This window comes from Vigna angularis, chromosome 6 (genome assembly GCF_016808095.1).
Source record: "Vigna angularis cultivar LongXiaoDou No.4 chromosome 6, ASM1680809v1, whole genome shotgun sequence".
Taxonomy (NCBI): Eukaryota; Viridiplantae; Streptophyta; class Magnoliopsida; order Fabales; family Fabaceae; genus Vigna; species Vigna angularis.
In genome coordinates, this window is record NC_068975.1 from 32346820 (window position 1) to 32373193 (window position 26374).

General features: G+C 32.8%; 2 protein-coding genes across 3 annotated transcripts; one reads left to right on the top strand and one right to left on the bottom strand.

The window, feature by feature from the left end:
• The first annotated feature begins 8535 nt into the window (after positions 1-8535).
• On the top strand, positions 8536-11604 carry LOC108341651 (uncharacterized). Its single transcript, XM_052879468.1, has one exon. It carries the CDS (start codon positions 10752-10754, stop codon positions 11340-11342), a length of 591 nt encoding a protein of 196 aa, XP_052735428.1. The 5' UTR covers positions 8536-10751; the 3' UTR covers positions 11343-11604.
• A 1662-nt stretch (positions 11605-13266) lies between these two features.
• Positions 13267-22220, bottom strand: LOC108342873 (mediator of RNA polymerase II transcription subunit 33A). 2 transcript variants are annotated; one of them, XM_017580755.2, is made up of 12 exons: positions 21686-22220; positions 20541-20651; positions 19970-20317; positions 19336-19655; positions 19154-19245; positions 18649-19015; positions 17232-17442; positions 16546-16660; positions 16270-16431; positions 15272-15926; positions 14834-15040; positions 13267-14587 (listed from the first exon to the last, which is right to left on the bottom strand). In XM_017580755.2, the coding sequence occupies exons 1-12, from the start codon at positions 21931-21933 to the stop codon at positions 13470-13472; spliced, it is 3954 nt and encodes a 1317-aa protein (XP_017436244.1). In that variant the 5' UTR covers positions 21934-22220; the 3' UTR covers positions 13267-13469. The 2 variants fall into 2 exon arrangements, with proteins under 2 accessions (XP_017436244.1, XP_052735429.1); XM_052879469.1 differs by lacking the exon at positions 21686-22220 and having other exon boundaries at positions 19970-20013; positions 20259-20317; positions 20541-20657.
• Between the last annotated feature and the right edge of the window lie 4154 nt (positions 22221-26374).

Genomic DNA, 26374 nt, shown 5'->3' on the forward strand with positions numbered 1-26374 from the left:
AAAACAGAAATTTTGCTGTAAAATAATTTAAAAACACATGATACTTTAAGTAAAGAAGAGATTTAAAGTTACTAAGCTTAATGATTTTGTTGAGTAAAACCTGGCTAGTGGAAAAGCCTGTATAATCAGCATTAACATGTTAAATGTCTTTTTATGAATGTTTTTTATTAAATTTGAGAGGACTAAATTTTACTAAGTTGACTCAATTAAATTTAAAAGTAGTATATGCAGATTCGATACACTTACTTGTATTTAATTTTCTTATCATTTATATTTAAAAATATTTGAAAATAAATATAGGCACAACCTAGTGAGCCATCCCACATTTATATGGTTGATTCATTTTGACTCAACTGTTTTCAACATTACCTTTACGTCCAGTCAAAATTCGTTGACTTATATGATTAAATCAAGGGTAATTATGGGTAATGTTTGGATTAATCTTTTATAAACATATTTAAAGAGAATAATAAAAAATTTGAAATTATATATATTTTTTAAATGTTGGCCAAAATATGTGAAGGTATTAGCTTCATTGTTGTTAGCCATAGAAGAAAGTAACAAAATCTTCCTCAAAATGTACAAAGCAGAAGCAACATTCCGGAAACAACAAAAGGTAGTAGAACTAGAGAGAAAATAAGACTAGAATGATTGGTATTATAATATTATAATCCGTGGTTTATTCTTGAAAGAAGAGAAGAAAGCAAAAAAATAAATAATAAATTGAAAATTGATTGATAAAAGAATTAAATACAGATAATTAATTAATTAATTATTCTATTAACAAAATATTTATTCCTTTATTAACGACTTACTAATTAATCATATATCACAATACGTCAATATTTTCTGTTAACAATTTCAAAATTTATTAACAATGAATAGAATTTTTTAGATACAAAAACTAGAAGACTAAATATGTAATGAAAATTTTAACGACCAAAAAATTACATATTCAATTAATTATAAGTATGTGATTTTAAACTAAAAAAATAGAATGTTTATTGAAAATGTGAAAAAATAAAAAGTTATAAATCATCGAAAAAATTCTTAATTTAATTTGTAATTTTTATCTGCTTATAGATTTTAATTTCTTATCAAATAGGTAAATAATATCAATTACTTAAAATCCAACAAATTGAAACAAATTTTTTGATTTAGCTGTTTAACAAATTACAACAAATATTCGTTTAAAATTTATATATGGATATTTTAAAATCAACGGATATTTTTAAATATCGAAAAAATAATATTTTATAATTTTTAAAATAAAATTTAAATCAAATATAAAAATATAATATAAATTAAAATTTTAATTTTAATTAAAAATAACTTAATAAATTATAAATTAATTTTAATTTTAATAAAATTTAACTTTGATAAAATATAAATTAAATTTTAATTTTAATTTTGTTGTTAATAACAAATATTTCTATTTATAAATAAATATTAAAATATTTATTATCTACAAATAATAAGTATTTGATACTACTAATTGTTTGTGATAAATTCTATCTGCTACAAATATTTTTTCATTCTTAATTAAAACTTCTATGATGAATTTAACATTTTAACAAAGAGGAATGGAAGAAAGAATAATTAAATTTGAAGAAGAGTTGATATCGTGTGTTTGAGCCGCCATTAGTGTTAGAGATGGATGAGGACGCTGACCAGACTTTTGCTTTTGTTCTTATATTTGTCTTTCTGAAAAAATCCATCATCAACCACGTAATACAAGATTGCCAAATCGCTTTGCTTACCCTATTTTAGGTCAAGAAAACAAAAAATGAATGAATTGATGTCACCTCCTATTTATGCATTTAATTTATTTTGAATTAGCTACTATTATTTGCATACCAATATGACAATGAATACGTTGATATGTAACTTCTCTGTAAGATGATAGGTACATATTTACTGATCTATGTTTCCCTAACCTTTTTAATAGATGTTTTTGTTTATTATATTTAAATTGTTAAAATAGGTTTAATTTTTTAGGTATTCTAACAGATTTGTTTGTATTATTATTTTTTTTTATTAATCTGGTAACTTATTATTATATACACAATTGATCTTTTATTATTAATTTTTATTCAATTATTATTTGATATTTATATTATTGTAATGTTTTAATATTTAATACTAAAAAACTGTATTCTTTTAATATTATACTAATTTTAAATTTGTATTTATGTACGAGTTGGTATTTTGTTTTTTGTGTTTATTAAAAGATATTTAGAGGTTGAGAAAATAAATAATAAATATCTTTAAATATATAATTAAGTTGTGAGTTGAATCAATTTGAAAATTAATTTATAGACTTGAAAGGTAAATATGTTTCTAAAAATATAAATAGTAAACTTTGTAAAAATATGTAGAGTAGATTAGTTAAAAATAAAAATCATTGTATAAATAAATTGATTTAATATATATTTGTATACTTGTTTAATTAGTGTATTGACTAATTCATCTATTATGTGTTGTTAGATTTGTCTAATCAATATTTGGACACATTTATCTAATTTGTATTATTAGATTTGTCTAATTAATACATGGAAAAATATGTCTAATATACATTTCAATACTCGTCTAATCAGAAAATACACAGAGTTGTCTAATGTGTATATTGTTAAATTTATGTAATGTTTTTTGTTATATTTGTCTAGTATGTTGCTAAAATCGTTTAAATATCTAATATATATTTTTAAATTTAAATGACAATATAAATACATTATAGATACATTTTAATTTGTTATTTTTTAACTTTTAATCTTACTAAAGTATACTAGGTTTTACATTTTCAAGTTGAAAAAATGGTAAAAATTTAATTCAAAAATATAAAACAAAATTTATAATATTAAAACATATGATTTTTTTTGTTACAAATATATAATTTAAACATTTGAAATAAACTATGAACTACAATGTTTTTTGTTTACAAATATTATAAATATAATTATTTATAATATTATACCAATTTCTTTTCACATATGATTAATGTTAGTTTTTTTATTAAATAGTATTTGTTTAATTTTTATATACTAAATGTGTAAAAACTATTAAACAATTTATATTATGATATAATATAAAAAAATATAAATATAATTTTTTTACAATTTTTTAAGAAAGATTATTAATTTATTTAAATATTATTATTTTATGAAATAAAAGTAAAATATATTAAATAATTAATTAATTAAAAATTATGTTAAACGATCAAGTAATTATAAAAAATATTAATATTTTAAATATAAATAATGCGTAAAAAAGATAGATTTAGGTCTCTAAACAGATGTGACATAAAGAAACAAGAAACAAATTAAAAATATAAAATGATTAAAAAAAGCTAACAATTGAGACATTGTCAATAAAATAAACCTAAGCAAAAAATAACTTTCCAAGTATTTATTTTTTGAAAAAAAAAACTATGATTAAAAGATAACTTCCGTAATGTTATAATACATAATAGATACTTGATGATATCACGCAATTTTTATTTTTTAAAAATCATTTAATTAATATTTAAAATATTAAGTGACAAATATAACCATAGGTATGATAAGAATAAAAATGACAAGACAAAAATTTCATACCTATTAAACATAAAGATTGAATGTTTATTTTAAAGATAATGTTGGAATACACTGTGAAGCAGAAAAACAAAAAAAATTCAGAAAAGAGAAAAGAGAAAACCTAGAGAGAAACTGATATGAATATTTCATGATTCTATATTTCTTTAAAAAACAAATGCTGGCTACAATATATAGCCAACACAGGCATCAACAGAAAAAAAACACAGAACAACCGACATCGACCGCATAAGAGCGTTCGATCAAAAACAGAACAAAAAAACGAGTGTACAAGACCAAGTGTTCATGACAGAACACAAGAAAACGTTCGGTCACAAATGACCAGAATAAACTGAACGGTTATCAAACAAGATACCGAACGATCAAAAAACATAGAAGAGTCTAACTAGCAAATCTCCACATAGACTCAGCTATTACAAGAAAAATTAAATTACCGAACGGTACACAAATTACAGACCGAGCGGTAAAAAACCAATCATAGACAACAACTTCAGAAACTTCTCTTTAGCGAGCGGCTTAGTCAGCATATCTGTAGGGTTGTCTTCAGATGCAATTTTGCAGATTCGGACATCACCAGATTCCACAATGTTCCTGACAAAATGCAACTTGACGTCAATATGCTTTGTTCTAGAATGGTAGATCTGATGGTTCGCCAAATGTATGGCGCTTTGACTGTCACAATGAACCTGGATGGTCGTTTGATCAATACCCAATTCCCGAATCAAGTCTTTTAACCATAGTGCCTCCTTTACCCCTTCAGCGAGCGCACAGTATTCAGCTTCAGTGGTTGACAGGGCAACAATTGATTGTAATGTAGACTTCCAGCTTACAACAATACCGAACAGTGTAAAAACACATATCCCGAACGGGATTTCCTTGTGTCTAAACACCCGGCAAAATCTAAATCAACAAATCCTTCAATATAACCTCCACCTTGAAAATTATTCTGGAAGAGTAATCTAGTATCAAGAGACCCCCGTATGTATCTAAGCATCCACTTCAACGCTTCCCAGTGACTTTGTCCAAGATCAATCATAAACCGACTGAGAACACTTACTCCATGTGCTAGGTCAGGTCTAGTGCCGACCATGCCATACATGATGCTCCCAATCCCACTTGAAAATGGAACATATTCCATTTTCCTCCTTTCAGCCTCGGTCTTCGGGCATTACTCTTTGGTGAGTTTCAAGTGTTGACCGATCGGTGTGTCAGCTGGTTTGGATTCAGCCATCTGATACCTTGAAATCACTTTCTGCAAATAACTCTTTTGGGATAAAAACAAATTTCCCTTCAGATTATCTCTCTTAATGTCAATGCCCAAAATCCTCCTTTCTTCTCCGAGCTCCTTCATTTCGAAAGCACCACTCAACTTTGCTTTCATCTCATGAATCATGCTTCTGTCATTGCTGACAATCAGAATATCATTCACGTATAGAAGAAGATACAGAAGCTCACTGTCACGATGCAGAGTATACGCGCAGTCATCATAATTGCACCGCTTGAAGTTCAGCTTCATCAAAAAATCATCAAATTTTATATACCATTGTCTTGGACTTTGCTTTAAGCCATAAAGAGACTTCTGTAACAGACACACTCTATCATCCACAGCAAATCCCTCTGGTTGCTTCATATAAATTGTTTCCTCCAAGTCTCCATGCAGAAACGCAGTCCTCACATCCAACTGCTCTAGATGCAAATTGCGGTGAGTAACTATCGTCATTAAAACTTTGACCGAACAGTGCTTCACGACAGGAGCAAAAATCTCATGATAATTTATACCCTCAATCTGAGTAAAGCCTTTGGCAACAAGCCTACTTTGTACCTAGCTTTCTCTCCTCCTGGTATAGCTTCCTTTTTCTTGAAGATCCATTTTGAACCTACAACCTTCTTGCCCTTTGGCAGATCCACCAATCTCCAAGTGTTATTCTTTCTCAACGCCTCCAGCTCTTCCTCCATAGCACCCTGCCAAAGATGTCGATCGTTGCTGTGAAGAGTCTTCTTGTAACTTCTCGGTTCACCTGAGCTTTCAAGATCTTCAGCATCATTCAAGGCATAGCAAATTAAATCTGCCTCTCCAAACCATTTGGTTGGCTTAGAGATTCTTCTTTCCCTATCACAGGCAAGCTGATAATTCCTCAATTCATCACCACCTCCTCTTGAGTGACTCACATCACCAGATATACCATCTGTTTCATCACCAAGATCTGTTCGCATTTCACCCGTTCGATTCTCCCCTAATGACCGAACATTTTCGTCTTGCCCTTCACCCGTTCGGTCTTCCTCAGTCAACGACCGAACATCCCCATCAGTAGTATGCTCCACCTCAACGAGCGTTTTCTTCTCGCATCCAGGATTTTCAGCATGCATTGCCATTCTCGTTTCGTCGAAAACGACATCCTTACTAATGATCAGCTTAGACGGTTTAGAATCTAACCTCCACAACCTGTATCCCTTAACTCCTTCAGCATATCCAAGGAATACACTTGTCACCGCTCGAGCATCTAGTTTATCCCCTTTGATATGAGCGAACGCCAAAGAACCGAACACCCTCAAGTGCGAGTAGTCAGCCGGTCGTCCATTCCAAACTTCCATTGGAGTTTGGTAGTTGAGAGCCGAAGACGGACTCCTGTTAATTAGGTATACGACTGTATTGGCAGCCTCTCCCCAGAAAGCCTTTGACAACCTTAATCCAAGCAGCATGCACCGAACCCTCTCCAGAATTATTCTGTTCATCCTTTCAGCCAAACCATTTTGTTGAGGAGTTCCCACCACAGTCTTGTGTCTCCTGATCCCTTTAACCTTGCAGAACTCATTAAATTCATCTGAAACAAACTCAAGACCATTATCAGTTCTCAGACATTTCAGCCTATACCCCAATTGGTTCTCGGTTTGAGTGTGCCACTCCTTGAATTTTTGAAACGTTTCATATTTATTCTTCAGAATGTAAATCCACACTCTTCTTGAAAAATCATCAATTATGCTCAAAAAATACGCTCCTCCACCATGAGTTTAAGTTCTTGCAGGCCCTCACAAGTCAGCATGGGCGTACTCAAAAGGTCGTTCGGTTAAGTGCTTCCCTTGACCGAACGGTATCCTGTGTGATTTCCCCAAACACAATGGTTACAGAAATCCAGCTTCTGCAGTTTATCGCCCAGAAGTAAGCCTTGCTTTTCCAATTCTTCAATACCCTTCTCACTAATATGACCCATCCTCAAGTGCCAAAGTCGAGCGGTGTTCTCAGTCTTCCCACTTGCTACCGAGACATGACCAATGACTGTGGATCCCTCTAGAATGTACAAGTCATTCTTCCTTCTGCCTTTGACAACCACAGAATCTCCATAATACACCATCATCACTCCATCCTCGACTTTCGTGGTGTAACCTCCAAGATTAAAGGAACTTATTGAAATTAAATTTCTCTTCAATTCAGGCACATACCTCACATCCTGCAGTACCATCTCCCGGTTATCAAACATCTTCAGCCTTACTGACCCCACTCCTTGCACTCGCCAAGCCTTATTATTTCCCAACAGCACGTTTCCATGCTCCTTCTGATCCATGACCCAGCTCCTTTGAGAATCTTCAGACGAAGCCACCAGAACACCAGCAGATTCATATCCTTCAGAAGCCTCTGCCACATCAGCAGTTTCCTGTGGCCGAACGGTTTTGCCCTTCTCTGGACAATACTTCTTGATATGTCCAATCTTCTAACACTTGAAACATCTCACCTGTTTCACACCCTCCGGCTTCGTCTTCTTCCCATTTCCAGTCTACTTCTTCCATTTCCCTTTCACCGAAAACAGCCCAGATGCCACCTCCTCGGTTGCCTTCGAATGTTGGAGCTTTTGAAACTCCTTGGTTCGAATTGATGTCACAACCTCCTATAGCGTGATTACCTGATCTTTACCGTAGAGCAAGGCATCCCTGAAATGCTCGAAGGTTCTTGGAAGAGCATTCAAAAGAATAACTGCTTTATCTTCATCTTCCAATCGCACGTCAATATTCTCCAGATCGTCAACGATCTTACTGAATTCTGCAAGCTGCTCCTCTATGGTTCTTGAATCTATCATCTTGAACGAATAGAGTTGTTGCTTCAAACACAACCTATGAGCCAGCAATCTCGTCATGTACAGAGATTCCAACTTCGCCCAGATTTCAGCTGCAGTCTTCTCCTTCGCAACCTCTCTTAGTGCCTTATCACCGAGACACAGTATGATTGCACTTCTTGCTTTATCAACCATTCTTTTCTTCTTTTCTTGCGACATTCCAGCACCCATGTTCAACTCACCCTTCAACGCTTCATCGCATCCCTGTTGTATCAAGATAGCCTCCATCTTGATCTTCCACAACCCGAAATCATTAGAACCATTAAACTTCTCAATGTCGAACTTGGTTGCCATCACTTCTTTGAGTTTCTTGATTCACTGCCCCACAGTGGGCGCCAATTGTTGGATTCGAGTGTGAAGCAGAGAAATAGAAAAATCCAGAAAAGAGAGAAGAGAAAACCCAAAGAGAGAATGATTTGAATATTTCGTGATTCTATATTCCTTTAAAAAACAAATGTTGGCTACAATATATAGCCAACACAGGCATCAGCAAAAAAAAACACAAAACAATCGATACTGACCGCTCAATCGCATAAGAGCGTTCGATCAAAAACAAAACAAAGAAACGAGCGTACAAGACCGAGCGTTCATGACAGAACACAAGAGAACATTCGATTACAAATGACCAGAATAAATCAAACGGTTATCAAACAAGATACCGAACGATAAAAAAACATAAAAGAGTCTAACTAACAGATAAAGATGAAATAATTAAATCAACATCAACTCTCAATCATTCTCATCCTTATGTATATTCTAAATCAAAATTGAAAGCTCTTTTAATAATTATAAGTTGGCGAAAATCCTTATTAGGATACTTAAGGATAAGCATTATATTATTTTTTTTATTTCTTTTATTTTTATGTTGGTTTATGTTCAAATTAATCATTTTTTTCTCTTAAAGTTGGTTGGAGTTTTCATTCCAACCAACCTAACGATGGACATATAGTCAGTGAATTTGAACTTACACGTACATAAACTTATTTTAATAGATTCATATTTACTTGTATTATCCATTTCAACGTATCAAAATAAGTTTTCTTCTAAGCTATTAGTTTTTTTTATTGTATTCTGAATAATTTATGTGAATATAATCTATTTTAGAAAACCCTTCAATTTTTATTGATTAGTTTATTAACTAATTTTATCAAACAGTTTTCAATTCAATTATATAAGTTGTAATTATTCCATTTCTAACTTATATTTAAGTTCTAACTAGTTTATAAGCTTTCAACTTATTTTATCTGACTGTACTTAAGGTATATTTGGTAAACACTTCAACTTATAAATTATATTAAAATTAACTTCAATTAATTAAGTTAATGGATCATAAACACCAATAGAGATAATTTCTAGCAGCTGGCGTTTCTTGTCCACTGAAGTGAAAGTTAGGGTTTCAAATTTTAACCAAACAAGCTATAGAAAATATGTATTACGAAATGATTTTGGTAAAGTGGCTTAAAATGATAAAAAGGAAAAGAAAATAAAAAACATATTATTTTATTTGCAGAATTTGAAGGAGGAAGGTATACATTTCCAAATCACGTTATAATTTTATCTTTATTGAATGGGTCCGAATAGGCATTATCTAATTCCACAGTAACGCGAAACTGAAAGAGTAATTTCAAACAGCAACTTTCTGGATAAATGTTAGATTTGAATTATGAAGATAGACATTTGAAAAATAAGGTTTGGATTATTTGGTGTATGAGAAAAAGCATAAGTCAAGGGGATTACGCAACAATTAACGTAGAAAATACAATTCATAGGAAAGGTTTCTAGAATGGGAAAATATTACCATATAATTTTCAACTAAAAATGTATTCACGTGCAACTTGTTGCTGCTGATTGAAACTTTTAGATGCTGCCACCTCAGAAACTTTCATAACCATAAAGAAAATATATTAATTTTACGGATCGAAAACATTAATATGCCAATTAAATTGGGCTAATAGTTATACAATTCACGTTACAGGGTATTACATTTCTCCTATATACAATCCATTGTCTTTATTTCATAGATTTGTATGACAAAGCATCATAAATTAATTAAATTGTTATAAAAAAATATGAAATAGTATAATTAAGAAATAGTTTTAAATAAACAAATTTGATTAAATGATAATTTAGAACACATTTTTGTTTTCTAAATTAAAAAATATATATACAACTTCGGGGTCCAACCCTCAATTTCGAACATGTTTCTTTATTTGATCTTTTATATCTTAATTAATTAAACTAATCTGGGGATGTTTTAAGTGAATGTTAGGTCCAAGATAAAATTGAACTAGAACGAAAGAAATAAACTTATGCAAAATTAAGATTTAACTAAAATTATTAATTTTCTAAAATGAAAGGATTTAAATGACAAAAAAATAGAAAAACGAAAATAGATAATAAATTGTCAAAAGAAGATATTTATTGAGATGCAAACTAATTAATCATAAAACATTGAAGGTAAAAAACAAATTATAAAAAATTTAACGATAAAAAAAAATTCTAATTTTTCTAAGAAAAATACTAAAATAAATGAATAAATAAAATATAAGACCAAAAAGTATATTTTAAAAAACAATTCGAAATTACATAAATTATTTCTATTTTTATTTATTTGTAGAATGAATATGTGTAATAAAACTTGATACTAAACTTTTTCACATATATGTAAGTACTTGAAGATAATTGTCGCCACAGTTAGAGAGGACAATTCCATTTTAATTAATGCATATAATGCAAAAAAAATACATATACACAGTGATATATTAATGCAATTGTACTATACAAATATAATATCAATAATTAATAATAATGAATGAAAGAATGAAATGAATTTTTCAAATCTCGAAAATCAACTTAATGGAAGGAATTAAATGGTTTTAGTAACTATCAGCAATTTTGGTAACTGAAGGAGACGATTTGAATTCCGAAAGCATCAAAATCGGAGCCCTAAAACGTGTAACACAACTTCCGACCCGAATCCAGACAAAACCGAAGCATGTAAGATTGAAGCTGAAGAACGGGATTCAGAAAAAACCAAGAAAGAATCCAAACCTCGATGGCGATCATGACGAGGAAGCGACGGCGCATGATGGTGGAAGCGGCGGCAGCGGTGACGGTTACGGCCGTCCTGCCGGAGGATCTGATGATCGAGATCTTGGCTAGGGTTAGGGTTAGCAACCCCTTGCAACTGAGGTGCGTGTGCAAGCGATGGAAATCGTTGGTGGTGGATCCCCAATTCGTGAAGAAGCACCTCCAGAAATCGTTCTCGGACATCACGGATCTCGCCTCCAAAGCGATGGAGGACATGAACGCGTTTCAATTGCAGCTCAATTACGCCCCTGCATTGGCCGAGCAACCACAAGAAGAGGAAGAAGGTGAGGAAGGAGAAGAGGAGGAGGAAGACGAAGAAGACGCACATTCTTTGGTGAATGAGTTGGCTCAGTTGGATAACATGTTGGTGGTGGTTCGTTCTCTCAAAGGGAGCTTGGAAACGATCAAGTTTGATGTGCAAGCCATCAAGGAGAGAGTTAAGTGTCTTCAGAGTTTTCTTCAAATTTATCTCAAGACAAGAGCTTCTTCTTCTTCTTCTTCATCATCATCATCATTTTCTTCTTCTCCCTCTTCTTCTAATTCACACTCTATCTGATTCTCCTTTTCTTTTTTGTTTTAGTTTTCTCAATTTTGCAACTGTTGATCTATAAATAACTTCACAGGGTTGCCTTTTCTTTTCTTTTTTTTTTGAAAGAAAAAGAGTGATTTGAAATGACGAAGGAAGTAATGTGGGAGTAAATTATTTGGGGGGTTTGGTGCCATTGTTTGTGTTGAGAGATGGGTCATGTGGAATTAATCTTTTTTATTTGTTCATGTGCTTAGTTAGTTGAATGTGAAGAACAGAACAAGATTGCTTCCTAACATGACTGCATTGTCTTCTTCTTGCTTGAACAAACAACACATTACACACACACACCCATGCTCTGTGGCTCAACATGAATTTTAAATTATTTTGTTTCTGCACTAATTCTGAAGCCAGTGGGGTCTATGCTAGAAATGTATTTTTCTATTAGATCAATAATTAAATCATGTGATAAATTATGGCAAGAATTTGTCATTGTTGCTACCTGCGTGGTAATGGGAGAATTTAAATCATGGTTTTTTTTATCAGGAAAGAGCTTTAGACAGCAACATGTGTTCATCTGCATGGTAATGTTAGAACTTTTACTTGTTCTGCTCAATGTTTTCATATTGCCTTGAAAAGGAACATCAACTCTAATAAATAATTTTGTCTCTACCAATCATAACATACAACTTACAAAAAGTTAACCAACTGATGGGTATACATCATCTCCACAAGCCATTAAGTTTTTAAAACTTAATATCAGGGGACTTTTTTTATGGTTCCAAATATAAATTATTATCACATGCAAAGATTTGTGTAATATTTAAGAATGTATTAGCTTATTGTAAAGTGAAACATGTATAAAGTAAGAAAATAAGTAGGTGTCTTTTGTTTATTTTAAAAAGATTGCTAAGGCTGTGTATAAAGGTGCTGTAATTAAAATCAGATTTACTATTTTTTTATTTCATACTTTTGTTTATTTTAAATAAGTCAAATTAAAGGCGATATCACCAAAAAAAGTACTATACATTTATAATGGCACAAGAGATTAAACTAGACACACTTTAAAGGATAAAATATACTTTTAGTATTAATTTCAAAGACAAGTCCTAAAAATTAAAATAATATAAAATAGCTTTTAGATTTTTTTCCACTTTTCCTTTTGTATGTAGAGAAACACAATGAATAAGCTTTAGGCAATATATATATATATATGAATTACTTTATTAATTTCAGTATAAATAACCTAATTTATGGCTTGTTTATTTTATATTTGCATATCCACAATTACCCACTTTTGATTTCCAAGCATACAGTTATTTTTCATGAAGTAGGTTCGGACTCCTTCACTTCTATTATAATTTATTCCTTTTCCCTTTTCAATAACTTAGTGATGTAATGCAGATAAAGTAAATAACTTATAACTGTGATAAGAAAGAAATGACTAGTAACAAAAGTAACAATAAAATGTATTAATGGTAAAATTTCTAGTTCATCATAAAATCAATCCATTTTAATATTATTATTAATTAAACTAAATATACTACTTATTTAAAGTATAATTTTAAAACCAAACCAATTAATAAACCATTTAAAACATTGATTTTAAGATTAGCAGTCGACTAGTAACTAAACCAAGGTAAAATAATATTAATACATTATATAAAAAAACAGTAGAGAAATACAGTATCAAAATTTAATAATACTAAAACCTAAAATAACAAGTTATACAAGGTTTTAACATTCAAAATGGTAAAAAAAATAAAATACTTCATAATGTTTGAATTTAAAACCCAAGCATATTCCTAATTTTCAATTCTAACGTGAAATTAAAATAATGTATTTTTAAAATGCATTAACCATTGTAAATCTAGTATTTAGATTTTTTTGATGAATTTACCACCTTTTCATGTGAATATTAGTTGTATAGTTCAAAAAGCAATAGGTTGACACGAATGCCAAATGAAAATTGATGTGGTTAAACCATATCTGCTTAGATGAAGGTTATAGATACAAAATTTTCCATTCTAATACGTGGTACATTCCAAACAAAACTGTTAATCCAAAAGACTGCACAACGTTATAAACATGAAAGTTAACTAATGTACAAGTCGTCCTAAAAGGGGAGGGTGGCCTGAGAATAGAGAAAAAGTTTATTTATATTCCAGTGTCGATTATGAGCTCTGCTGCAGCACCCATTGTACCTATCCCACCAACGGCCAATAGAGCAAGTGCAAGCTCCTCCTCGTTCAACTGCCTCAACCCATTGCTCAGTCTCTTCAACACATGCACATCTACTTCCAGCACCCAGTTAGGTGTGCAATCTACCATCAAACTCACAAAACCTGACACATAGGCACGCCATGTAGCTGAATCACAGCCTAGTGATATCTTACCATCAAGTGCACTGGCCAGAAACTCCATGTGGGTGCCCAAAACCTTCGGACGTCGCTTTGAAGCTGAGGATGACGAATCAACTCCCCAAGCAAAGGCACCACAGAGAACTGCAAAATAAGCAAGTGCATATCCACCAAGCATTGCAACCATTCCACCACACTTTTCTTCCTGGTCAAATCTCTGAACCGATATAAACCAGGATGGCAAAGTTTCTTTTATTAGTAATTGAACCAGCATCAATCCCCCCGATATCCAAACTAAAGAGGCCCCAAGGGCAGCAGCAAGCTTCACCCTAGTCATTGATGCAGCGAGTGAAGCCTGTCCATATCTTATGCCATCTTTGGTTGCTTTCAACTTTTCCAATCGCTCCCTCAGTAACCCACTGCATACAATTTCCCTCACAGAGTGCATTAAGATGGAAACAATTTCTTCTGTTAAGAAAACAATATCTCTGATTGACCTATAAGCACGTAAATAGAGGATTCCTGGAGCAACAGGGCAAAGCCCTCCGCATAAATGGTACTTAAATCCATGTCCTAGTAGGGCTCCAACACCACCATTGCTTGAGAGAGGTGAGGTATTCGTACCCAGGGTAGCTGTGAAGCAACTTCTTAGAAGTTGAACAACCGCATCACTGTTGTGAAGGAAGACAGTTCTAGATGCTGAGAAGATGAGGAAGTCAGTCCAACGTTTAGCCTTTAGGGTCCACAAGGAAGCCACAATTGGCATGCAAGGCCATGGACAACCTGCAGCGAGGCTCTCCAATGTTTGGCCTGCCAAATTAAGAAAACGCTCTGATGCCTTATCAACTTTGTAGGTTATGGTAAGACTTGTGAAGGCAGCCAAGGGCAATGGAAGTGTGGCAGGAGAGCTGTCTCCTATGAAAACGAAGACCATTGGTCACAATACTAATAAACAAATTAATAATAGCGCTGGCAGACAGAAAATGGAGGAAAACATTAGCTAAACTGCAGTGGCTATTAATACTCATGTTAAAAACAAACTTTCTAGAAATAACTGTAATGAAATGTGAGTTAAAAATGTAAATTTTCTGTGCTGAAAATGCATTAGAAGTCGGAATCTCAAAAAGTTCATACAATTCAGGGTCATAACAATGAGAAAACCTGAAGCAAGGCTAGGCACATCAACACCAGTTGCAGCCAAAATTTTCTTGATCTGTCCCTCAACGTTCAGTAGATTGGCAGCAGGGCTAGGCCAGTCTGTTCCATTCATATATACAGGTTTCCAAACTCCTCGAGTTACTTCAGCAGAGAAGTAACTTATTATGGTTGCCAGAGATGCCGGAAGAAAATCAGCTAAATCTTTAAGACCTGATATTAAGAAAAGCATTTTGGTATTACTCGATTAAGGAAAATATACATAAAGATGAATTTGGTTGCTCTTACTATATTTAGAGGTAAATACTTGACCAAGAATTGAGACAGATATACTTTCAAAGTATGCTAACACTCAGTTGGATTTTCTTTTGTAATTTAGAAATCACAAGTTGAACAAGCTATTTGGCGTGTTCCACTGGATTTTATCTGATCAAACGCACATACCTGTTGCCAACTCACGTGGAGACAATCTTCCATGAGCACAGGCTGTAAGAGCAGCATCCACTACAAAGGGAATGGCTTCAAGAATATCCCAAGCAGGCAGATTTGGCCCTATAGAAGCATCTTCATTTGCAGGTCCAGAAGAGCTACTGCTTCCAGATGTAATAGTAGTTTGGCTTCCTCTATTAATCTTTCTGAACATCATGTTAAGAAGCCCTTCAACAATCTGATGAAATGGGGTTCCATGGACAAGACCTGAGAGTGTTGAGGCTATACATGCTTGATGCTGCCGATACCAAACTTTTAATTTTGGAAAGGAGTCAACAAATACAGAATTTGGCGATGATAAACTCGCTATTTCTGAGAGTCTCCTCCTGTTACGATCTTTGTGGACGTTACCAGCTGACATTAAGTGGGAATTCCGTACTAATAGTAGGTATTCAGGAGTTAATTGAGAACCAACAGTGGGCACATCTCCAATTCCATATTCAAGAGGAGGTCGATTAAATCTCCATAACTTTAAAAGAAGAATAAATGCATTTGAAAACACAGCATGGGCAGATATTTCTTCCCCTGATGTTAGCGTCCATGAGATATTTGGCACACATGACCCAAATACTTCACAGATTGGCATCAGTGAACACGCAAGCTGTGGAACCTGGTTAGAGAAATGGGAAAAGCATGACTTCGAATTATAATAATAATAATAATAATAATAATAATAATAATAATAATAATAATAATAATAATAATAATAATCATCCTAGCTTGTTTATACATACAAGGGTCCTGTACAAGGTAAACATTATATAAGGCATAAGCAATAATTTTTCCTACTGAATATTTCTTAATAAGTTGCCTCTTAACCTAATATATAGGAAAAAAACGAGGACCTATGCCTGCTGCTCTGTTTAGTAACAGGACAGATGCAGCTGGAGGAAAACATTAGCCAGTAACCAAGTAAAAAGGAGTTAAATAGTTAGGAATTGAATCAAACTTACCAAGCCATGCAATGAAAATATTTGAACACAATCAACAGATGCGATTCCAACAAAGAGTACATTAAGTATTGGAGCGTAATTAATCAAATAGTTGTTTCCTTCAGTGTTTTCTGCAGGAACTGGTGGGGACAACAACCTAAGAATGAAATGCACAGTGTGTTCCTGCAATAAATGGAGATCCAAATTCTATCAAGATGGGAAGTTGGTTAGAGATCCAAATTCTACTGAACAAATTGTTGGAGTTTTTGTATGCTCTACTGTCTAACTCTTCTTTACCTGTATATTCCAGCCACGAATTAGGGATGCCCCGCAAAGAATGGCAGCAGCAGATATCTTTTCATCTTCTGATCCCCCAATTGCAATTTCAAAAATTTTCTCCAGTTCTGCTAAACTTCCATCAAATCCAGGAGCGTAAATTCAGTTGCTTTACCTTTTGGTAAATTTACAAAAAAGAGCATCTGACATACCTGGCTTCAGGAAAGAAAAAGAAAAACTGAAGACCAGGCAATGAAATTTTATTTAGTAATTTATATTCTACCCACTTATAGTCATTCTTGTTATGTTATAAATTCAGTTTATGATCAATAACTGTTGAGTTTAGTAAATTATCTCATGTTTCAGCATGTTAATTTGCCCTGACAGATGCATTACGCGTGAGAATACTTGATGACTCAAATGATAGAAAACAAATTTACATAGAGGTTGTGCCATTTGAAAAAGATTGACATCTTCAGTTGCCAGGATTACTTTTAGCATTTATGGCATGTTTATTATGACTGAGTGTTTCAAAAATAAAAACTTCCAAAATAATAGTTTGGTAAAGGTCACATAGCAGTGTAGCTATGGGCCTACAATGAGGGAGCACACTAAATATTGTACAGGAACACTTTTGCCAAAAATTAGAACATTGCAGGTTACAACATGTATGCTAATTGACTAAATAAGCCAAAATTAGATCATACCATGTAGCAGGACTTGAAACCAAAGCATTAACCATCACCGAAGTAAGTGGAGCTCCCTTCATAAATGATGACCAGCCAGGTACTTGCGCTGGAATACACTGAGGTATTTGATTGATACGTCCATTTACATAACCTGGCCATAAGTATGCAGACGTGCCCAGTAGATTGCGAGCAATGCAAGCCTCAACTATCAGATGCCGCATGTTTCCAGCTGAAAAGGAAGAAATATTTTAATAATTTAAGTTTACTCACACATGCAAAATTTGGAACAAAAAATTCTAAAAGTAAAATTATTACAATTTAGGAAAATGTAACCATTATAATGGTTAAATTAGGTCTATATGTGACCAAACATTAACTGCTCGTTAAATCTTGTAATTTGTAGGGCAGCTAGAAGAAGTTCCTTAAAAAGAAATAATTTTACCAACAATTTCAAGCTTCTTTAATTTTATCTTCCCAAAAATCTTTAGCTTCTGAATGGAGCCTTGCGAAAATAATACATGTTTCTTCCAAAATAAACTAACAAATATAAAATGCAGAATCAATAAATTATGGAGAAAGTGAGTCGCTACACCATAAATTTGATGGAATACAGGAACGGGACAAGCCTTGGAGAGGGGCTTTCTTATTACAATCTTTAGCAAAAACCACTTTATACGGTCAATTGTTTTGCTTCAACAATAAAAGGAAAATACATAACTAGTCCAACAGATATTGTAGAACTCATACTCACTGATATATATCCTCACTAGCATCTAAAATTGCACATAATAATTTGCAAAGTATGATATAGGATCATTCTGTATTCAAGGATCTTCAACATTTTTTAACAGGTATTCTGAGTATACTGTACGAGTCCTTTTGACAATTTTCACTAAGTAGACATTTTCTAGATTCAGAATACATAATCTATTTGTCTTTGCAAGAAGAGGGTGACCAAGGCAATCAGACCACATTGCCTCATAGACAATGACACCTTTAAACTTTGAAAGCAGGCTTCTGATCTATGCAATCTGAATGTAATCAGTAACACAGAAGCAGACGAGACTACAAATAGCAAATTGAAAACATTATGTTAAAGACATCATGTGCCATTGCACAACCTCCTACTATTGACACTTTCCAGCTGCTTTAGAATCGGTATAAAATTAAAGTGTGGATTTACTTTAAATACATAACAGATATTACCCTTGCAGCAATCAGAAGCATTACCATACGCATCTTTGGTTGTTGCAGTTCATCTCAGCATGTGAAATATGAGACATGCTTTTTCAAATTTGGAAGAAAATCACACAGAATCACAAAATTGCAAACAACACCTTAGACAATGCAATGCTTTCATTTGGACAAAAGTTGTCCTAACTGTTGAAGATTCATATACAAATTTCTAATTGGCACTGAAAGCAATACCACTTACAGCAATCAACTGGCATCTCCGTCATATTGAGGCAGTCAAAATATGCACTCCCTACCGTGATGCCAGAAACAAATAGAATTGCTTTCGCAGCAGCTTGATTTGCAGCAACAACAACAGACTGAGGTGGAGCAAGCAAGCTTTGATAATCACCCAATACCTGGAGACTCGAGACTAAATCATTGCGACATTTTCCTGGAACCTTTTTCCCTTTCCAGCAATCAAAGGGACCATTCTCTTCTTCATCAACTGCTATCCCTTCCTCCTCCTCCTCCTCAATAAGATTGCCAACAACAAGAGGTATGATGCACAAGAGCATGCATAATCGAGTATCAAGATGAGGCATTGGGCCATCAATAGGATCTCTTTCCTGTAAGAAAAACAATACTTAAATTAAAGAAGTAAACTGCTTATTAAAATTCCTTAATTCCAAAGCGTAATTGGACAACATATATTGAAAACCACAACTTCACACGAAACAGATCAAGTTGCAGAGAAAACTTTATACCCTCTGAACAAGACGAAGGGTTGCTAACCAAAGGCCTAAAAAAGTGTCATGCCAAGAGGTGCCATTTATTGCTCGCAATGTCTTTGTCAAACCTACACAAAAATATTTCATGTCCTAAATTAAATATGAAAAGGTAATATCAACTATTTCAGTCAAATTCCAATAGCTATTCTCAGCCTTACCACTAATTGTTTCAATAGCACTTGTTGCACTAACTTGATAGCCATCCATAGAATCCTCCAGTACCAGATCGAGAGGAATCCAGAGAGCAGAATGACTTGCACCATGACATAGTGAGGCAGAAGAAGAAAGATATTCCAAAGACATAACTGTCTGGAACTTTTGCTGTGAATTTGTTTTGTATTCCCGAGACAGGACCATACAAGAATCTGAAGATAACTGCAGAAGAGCCTCAGGACTTAGATTTCTTGATTTTCTCAATGCTAATGAATTTGTAGCCAGCAGCTGCAGCCGTTGAGTAAAACAAAGCCAATGGGCAGGCCTGATAAAAAAAAAAGGAAATAAGCTGTGCTATTTACCAACAACAATAACGAAGCCTTATCCATAAGATGCAATCGGCTGACTGAAAACAATGCCAGATAAAATCACTATATCATAATTGTGTAATATACAATGGATACTTGAAAATCATTTTAATAACCCAAAAAATTGGAATGAAATGACACATAGAAAATGATACGCCAAATCAGATTTATAGGAAATTTTGGAGGGAACAGATATGTTCTGATTGATCAATGTTAGCAGGAAAAGTTGACAGCAAGTACTGATAACAGGTTTGAAAATAACAACACTTACAAATTTTGGCGAGCCAAGTAAAGAATCCTTGACGATATTTTATCCTGCAAAAATTGCCCAATCATCTCAACAGCCATAAGTGTATTAACATTTTGCAATTGCTCATGATGTTCAGTCTTTTTATCACTATTATTATCAAGCCTATCCAGTTCCATGTCATGATATAGCGTAGCCCATCTAGACTTTTTGTCAGCAGTAAATTCCAGCAAGCCTTCATCATCTAATGATGCATCAAGCAACTGCCAGACAATTGAAAAAAGAAATTCAACCACCAGAATGCCAGGCTCACTTTGTGACACGCCAAAGATGTTGGAAAGATGAAGAACAGCATCTACGGATTTCATGACCCTGTCCATAGTGTAAGCAGAAGAATTAACAAAAAACCAAAGCACAGCGCCAGACATAATAGCGTATTAAATAACAAACCATATCACATTACGCTATTTACCGCTTAGAAAATATTTACACAGAGATGTTAAACCCTTGCCGTATGTGTAACTTGAAAAGTGTAAATAACACGAAGACAAATTTTATTTAAAAAGAAGAATTACATCAATAAAAGCGTACTTACTTTTGATAATCTGGTCTGTTTATCTGAGATTTAAGTTCAAAAGCATGTCTTTTGAGGAGTTCTAAGTATAGCCTATACGCTGCAGGTTGGACATGTCTACACGGAATAACCCTGCCAAAAAGAATAAAGATATACCACATATTAACACACGAAAACAACAATACATTGGAGAACACAGGCGTATAGATGTTGTTCCAAACTCTTGCAGAAAAAACAAGTCTCTATCTAACACCAAACTGTAATAATTAATTAAAAAATAAAACTACAAAAAGTCGTAGTCTATAAAATAGATGTTCATGATGCATTGTCAATAAAACAAGCTCAAACTATGGATCAGAATGTTGGACAATGAACGGAAATCATGAGAAAAAGACGAAGGTTACAAAGATGAGGATGCTGCAATTGATGAGTGAGCATATCCGAAAAGGCAAAACTAAGAATGTGATTAACAGGGAGAAGACTGAAGTGGCTTCTGAAGAGAAAAAGAATTATGTAAAACCGTGTAAGATGATTTGGCTAGAAGGGTGACAAAAACAGACACGATGATAGACTGTTAAGAGTGTCTGGGTACACAGGACTTCATGAATGTATGACACAGACAATATATACTAAAATCCATGCAGCTAACCCCACACAGCCACAGCAGCAGGAGGCGTGGTCGTGTTTTTAAGAGAAATTAATACACTGCGAAAATCAATAAAAATATGCCAGGTGGTTATCACTCGGAAGCCTAAGAATGGAAAAAAGAAAAAAAAACAAGGGCTAGATAATCTCAGTAAGCACAATTAACTTCAAGAAGAAAAACATCACTAATAATTAGCTTGTAACAAAAAAAAAATCCACTCGTACGGCAAAAAAGACTGCACCATCGATGATTTTCACGGCATGAATAGTAACCGAGGGTTCATAATTACATCCATTTACAGCATGTTAGTTTTTCAGCAGGGTCCCAACCGGGATCCGATATGCGAAGTACAAACAAAAACAGTAACAGACAGTAGTTATGGCGACAGAAGAAAAGGGTGCCATAGTAATAAATAAAGCAAATAAAACGAAGAAGAAAGAGGTGGAGGAACAGTGAACAGAGGAGAACAGGAAAATCGCAATCCCTAAGAATTAAATTGAAACAGGAAGATGAGAAGGACCTGACAGAAAGGAGAGCGAGGAGAAGCATGGGAGGAACGATCTGAAGCGTCAATGCCTTTTCGAGAAACTTCCAGAGAATAGGGACATTGTTGTCCCAGCAAATGTAAGAGACGAGAAAGTGAGCGAGTTCAACGGAGGGAAGAGCCTCTCCGGCGGAGTTCAAATTGGAATACATCTGAACGGCCCAGAGCAGAGGATCACTCCCCTTCTGCTGCGCCGCCTTCGTCATCTCCGCCACGCCCTCCATCTCCCCAATCTCACTTCACACCATACATACACACAGAAATCGCTAACCACACACAAACACTCTTCTCCCTCCTTATTCGTCACCCTCCCTGCAATCTCACTCTTTGCAAATGCAAAACTCTGAGTTGGATTTTGTCTTTTAAGTCAAACCACCCCAGGGGCGTTTCGAGAATTTCACCTTCCGGGTATCTAGTTCCTCGGGGAACGTGAGAAAAAAGTAAACGGATGTACAAAACAACACACCCTTCAGCTTCGCAATTTGCACTCCCATGCTGCGTGGTCGTTTTGATTAACAAAATTCATAATCGTTCCAATTATTACGTACAAAAGAGGACTAAAATTATTGAAACTTGATGACGGTTTCATTTATTCAACTGATATTTAAAAAAATAAAAATTAAACACTAAATCGATTGATAGATATTGCCAGTTTTATTAATTGTTTGGCAAAGGGCCTTCACGATAGATATCTAATCTAACAGTCCTACGTCGTCTCCGTATATTTGTAAATTTGTCGATGGACACGAGAGATTAAGATTTTGCTGAAGTTAAATACATGCACGTGTTATTATTTCCCTTTTTTTCTTTTGGAGTTTGAGTATAAGGAAATTTTGCGTTAACTAAATAGGTTATTTTGATCCGGTAAGCTTAATTTTAAGCGATGAAGTGTATTTTTAAATGAACAGTGTTTGTTAGAAATTCATACATTGAAAAGAGGCATAACAGAGGTTGGAGTGAGTGAGTAAAATAAATATTATATATTGATGAGATCATGATTTGAGTAAGGTGGATTTCATAATTCATGTCCACACTGTCTAACTGAAATGATGTTACGTTGTGGTAAGAGGACTGGGTTGTAATTTCACGGGATGGGAATTTTCTTACTCAGTGCAACATTTTGAATTTGACAATGGTACTCATGCTTGCACAGTTATGGGGTAATTATAATGAGTGCACAGAGGGGAACTAGAGTATGTTATTTTGTCAATGAATGTCACGAAATAAAGTATTATTTTAGAGGAAGATTTTGGTGGGTTGAGTTGAGTTGGTGGAAGATTTTGTGAATGTATTTAATAATGGAAGAATTGTTATGATTTTTGTTTAAGGGTGAAGTTTTGGTTGAAAAGTAAAGTGGTTAGGTTAGGTAGGGATGATGACATAGATGGTGGCTGTGTTATCCGCACCAGAGAAAGTGGGTCCAGAACATCAAGTGGTTGGGTTTGAGTAAAGGTGAGTGTGAAAGGGTTGCTTCTTTATGCCCACTATTGAAATGAGATAAGAAGGGAAACTCCAATGTCCACCTTCAATCATTCATCACCAGAAAATGTGCTCTCTGTCTAGTTTCTCAGCTTTTGAATGGGACATGTTGGTAGGTGAGACTAGTGCCTTGATCAGTTACCACTTACCACGATGACATGTGAGAAAGAAAAAGGTTGTGTCTTTTGTCACCCAATGTAAAATTATTTTCAACCCTAATTAAGTAATTGTAGGTGAAGGATGGTACGTGTAAATCTAATAAGATAAAAAATTTGGTGAGAAGGTTCATATCATGCTTAACTGCACCACCATCTCTACGTCACAGTTGGTATGAGACGAATTCGATTATATGACGTGGTATAAATTAGTTTTCATGATTCCTAGTCCCTATACTTCATATAAAACAAAATATTCTGATCCATTAGATGGCTTTGGAATGAACCTTGATACCTAAGCCATGGCGGCAAAGGCAAGCAAGGAAGCGTGATTCAGTGAAGTGGAATGTAATCGTGAAAAATTCCATTGGATTTCAAATTTATGTGCGTGGAAGATTTTGGCTCACCTAAAGTAAAACTTGGAATATTTGATGAATTAGGTCTTAAGATATTATTATTATGGTGGCCAAAATCAACCGAAAGAGGGGAGAGAGAAAGGATATTGATTGATTGATTGCCTTAGCTTCTTTCCTCCATATGGTTGGTTCTTCTCTATCATTGGGAGTCAATGTCTTTGGAACTACTCTGCTTCGTTATATATCTTGTTTTTAATTTCTTTTCTTTATTTTTATTAGTTTATATATATTTAAGGAAAATATTTTTTAATAATTTTTTTACAACGATCTATATAATAGTTCGTGATTGATAGTTTCAAATGTATAAACTAATAAAATAATGAGACGTAGTTTATTATAAAAAAGAATAGATAAAAAAGTTGTTAATAAATCATTTTTCGTATATTATATTTAGTCTGACAGATTAACCGAAGAAGGTAAAATAAAATAAAAGACTAAAAGAATGCAACGTTTATGAGTTTGGGTACCCATTGATTAACCTAGAGACTAGGCTGGGATTAGTTGAATTTACGAGCCATGTTCTTTTATCATAAACACGAATATCACTATCTTTGACTTTGACTAAGTGCTTTCATAATTAATTAATGATTTCAACATAATTTTCAAAATGTGAAACTAGAGTTATAAATTAGAGCATTATTTTTTTAATATATTATTCGTTATTAATATTTTATTGAAACTAATAATATACTACTACTTCCATCCTAAATTAAATGCAATTTTAGTATTCGGTACCGAAATAGATGTTTTAAAATGTACTTTTTTCTTAATTTACTAATGGAAAATAAGATTTTATGATTATGTAATGATAAATATTATAAATTTTTAGGCCCAGTATTATTTAAATTGATATAAAATATATTTATTATGGTAGATAAAATTTCATTCGTCGTGCTAAATATTTATAAGTTGGTCAATAAGAATTGACATAGAGAAGTCTTTATATTAATCATTCATAAATATTGATCCAAATTTTGTATCTACTTTTCCTTCTTTATTTTCCACAAAGCTCTGTATATTTGCTTCTATCTTCTCTTTGAAAATGGTCCATTAAACTGATAGTTACATTGTTGTTTTTGACAATTATAAGCTTTGTTTTGCCTCTTCTCTATGAATATTTAGAAATTGTTGATTTTTCTATAATACGTTTTATAATTTCTATACAATTTTAAACTAGTTTTCCTTCTGCACTCTATTAAATATTATGAGTATTTGTGTTTTGTATTAACGAACAGTGGCAATATATTTTTAAAAGTTGCTAATAATATAATTTGGTATATTGGTAATATTAAAAAAAAATCCAACTTAATTGTTTGTATTGATATGTGTAATAATTATGTTATAAGTATTTCATATTAAAGACAAGATATATTTGTTTTATATATATTTGATAATAAAAAAATCACCATTTTATATTTTAACTTTAATTGATAACAAATAGAGCTGAAAGAACCACGGTACTAGTTAGGGTATTAATTTTCGTGGTATTTACAATATTGAGTATGAAATTAATCTTTTAGAAGAGAAAGTAATTTTCTTCTTTTTAATTAAAAGTTCACACATTAAGTCTTAATATGAATTCTCTTCAATAAAGGAAAAATAAATTTAAAATGTTAGCATGGTACTTTTAAAAATCGTATATAAACATACAAAATAATTTTTCCAATAATATAAAAGTGTTCATGAACGTTATAAATACTTGTTAATAAGCTGAATCGTTTATTCTATAAGAGAATTGTGGTGTGAGCTGTCTAAAACGGAAGACGTGTTAAAAAAAACACGACGTTTCTTCGATTTCTTTGAGAAATCATTAAAATAAATGTTTTAAGTATCATTAGTTTGTTAAACGTTGACCGAGAAAAATGTTAATTATTACATGCAAAAACATAATGTTAAGATATAATTCAATCTTATACTTTTTCAAGAGTTTATCAATTTTATTGATAACTTTTATGAGAAAAAAATAGTGAATCTTTTTGGTCAAATCTTATTTTATATTATTTGTGATTATTCTTTGTTTTATTTAAAAATGAAACAGTCATAATATAATATATTGAGCTTATAAAATAATTTATATGTTAAAAATATATATTACGCAAGTTTTAATTAACATAAATAAGACATTAAATAATTTCATATCAATACAAAAATCTTATATATAAAATGACTTTTCAATTTAATAGTAAGTATTGAAAAAGTATGCAATATAATTAAAATATAATAAATTTTATAACATTAAATAAAAATCACACACACAAACTATATCTATATCAATCTATCTATATATATATATATATATATATATATATATATATATATATATATATATATATATATATATATATATTAGAGTCTATGGGCATGGGCATGGGCATGGGCATGGGCAAGGAGTTTGGTGAGATTTTACGGGGACAACATGTGCAATATGTCATGGCATTTAATGATGTGGTTCATATAAAAGCAACTAATAACAAAGCCCTTGACTTTTCATTTCATTGCTTATTCTATTCAGATTTCAATGAATGTTACAGAAACACTCTTCATAAATATCAATAACCCTCTTAGGAAGAAGAACATAATGTAAAACAACAAAACTTGAAATAGTTAAGATACAA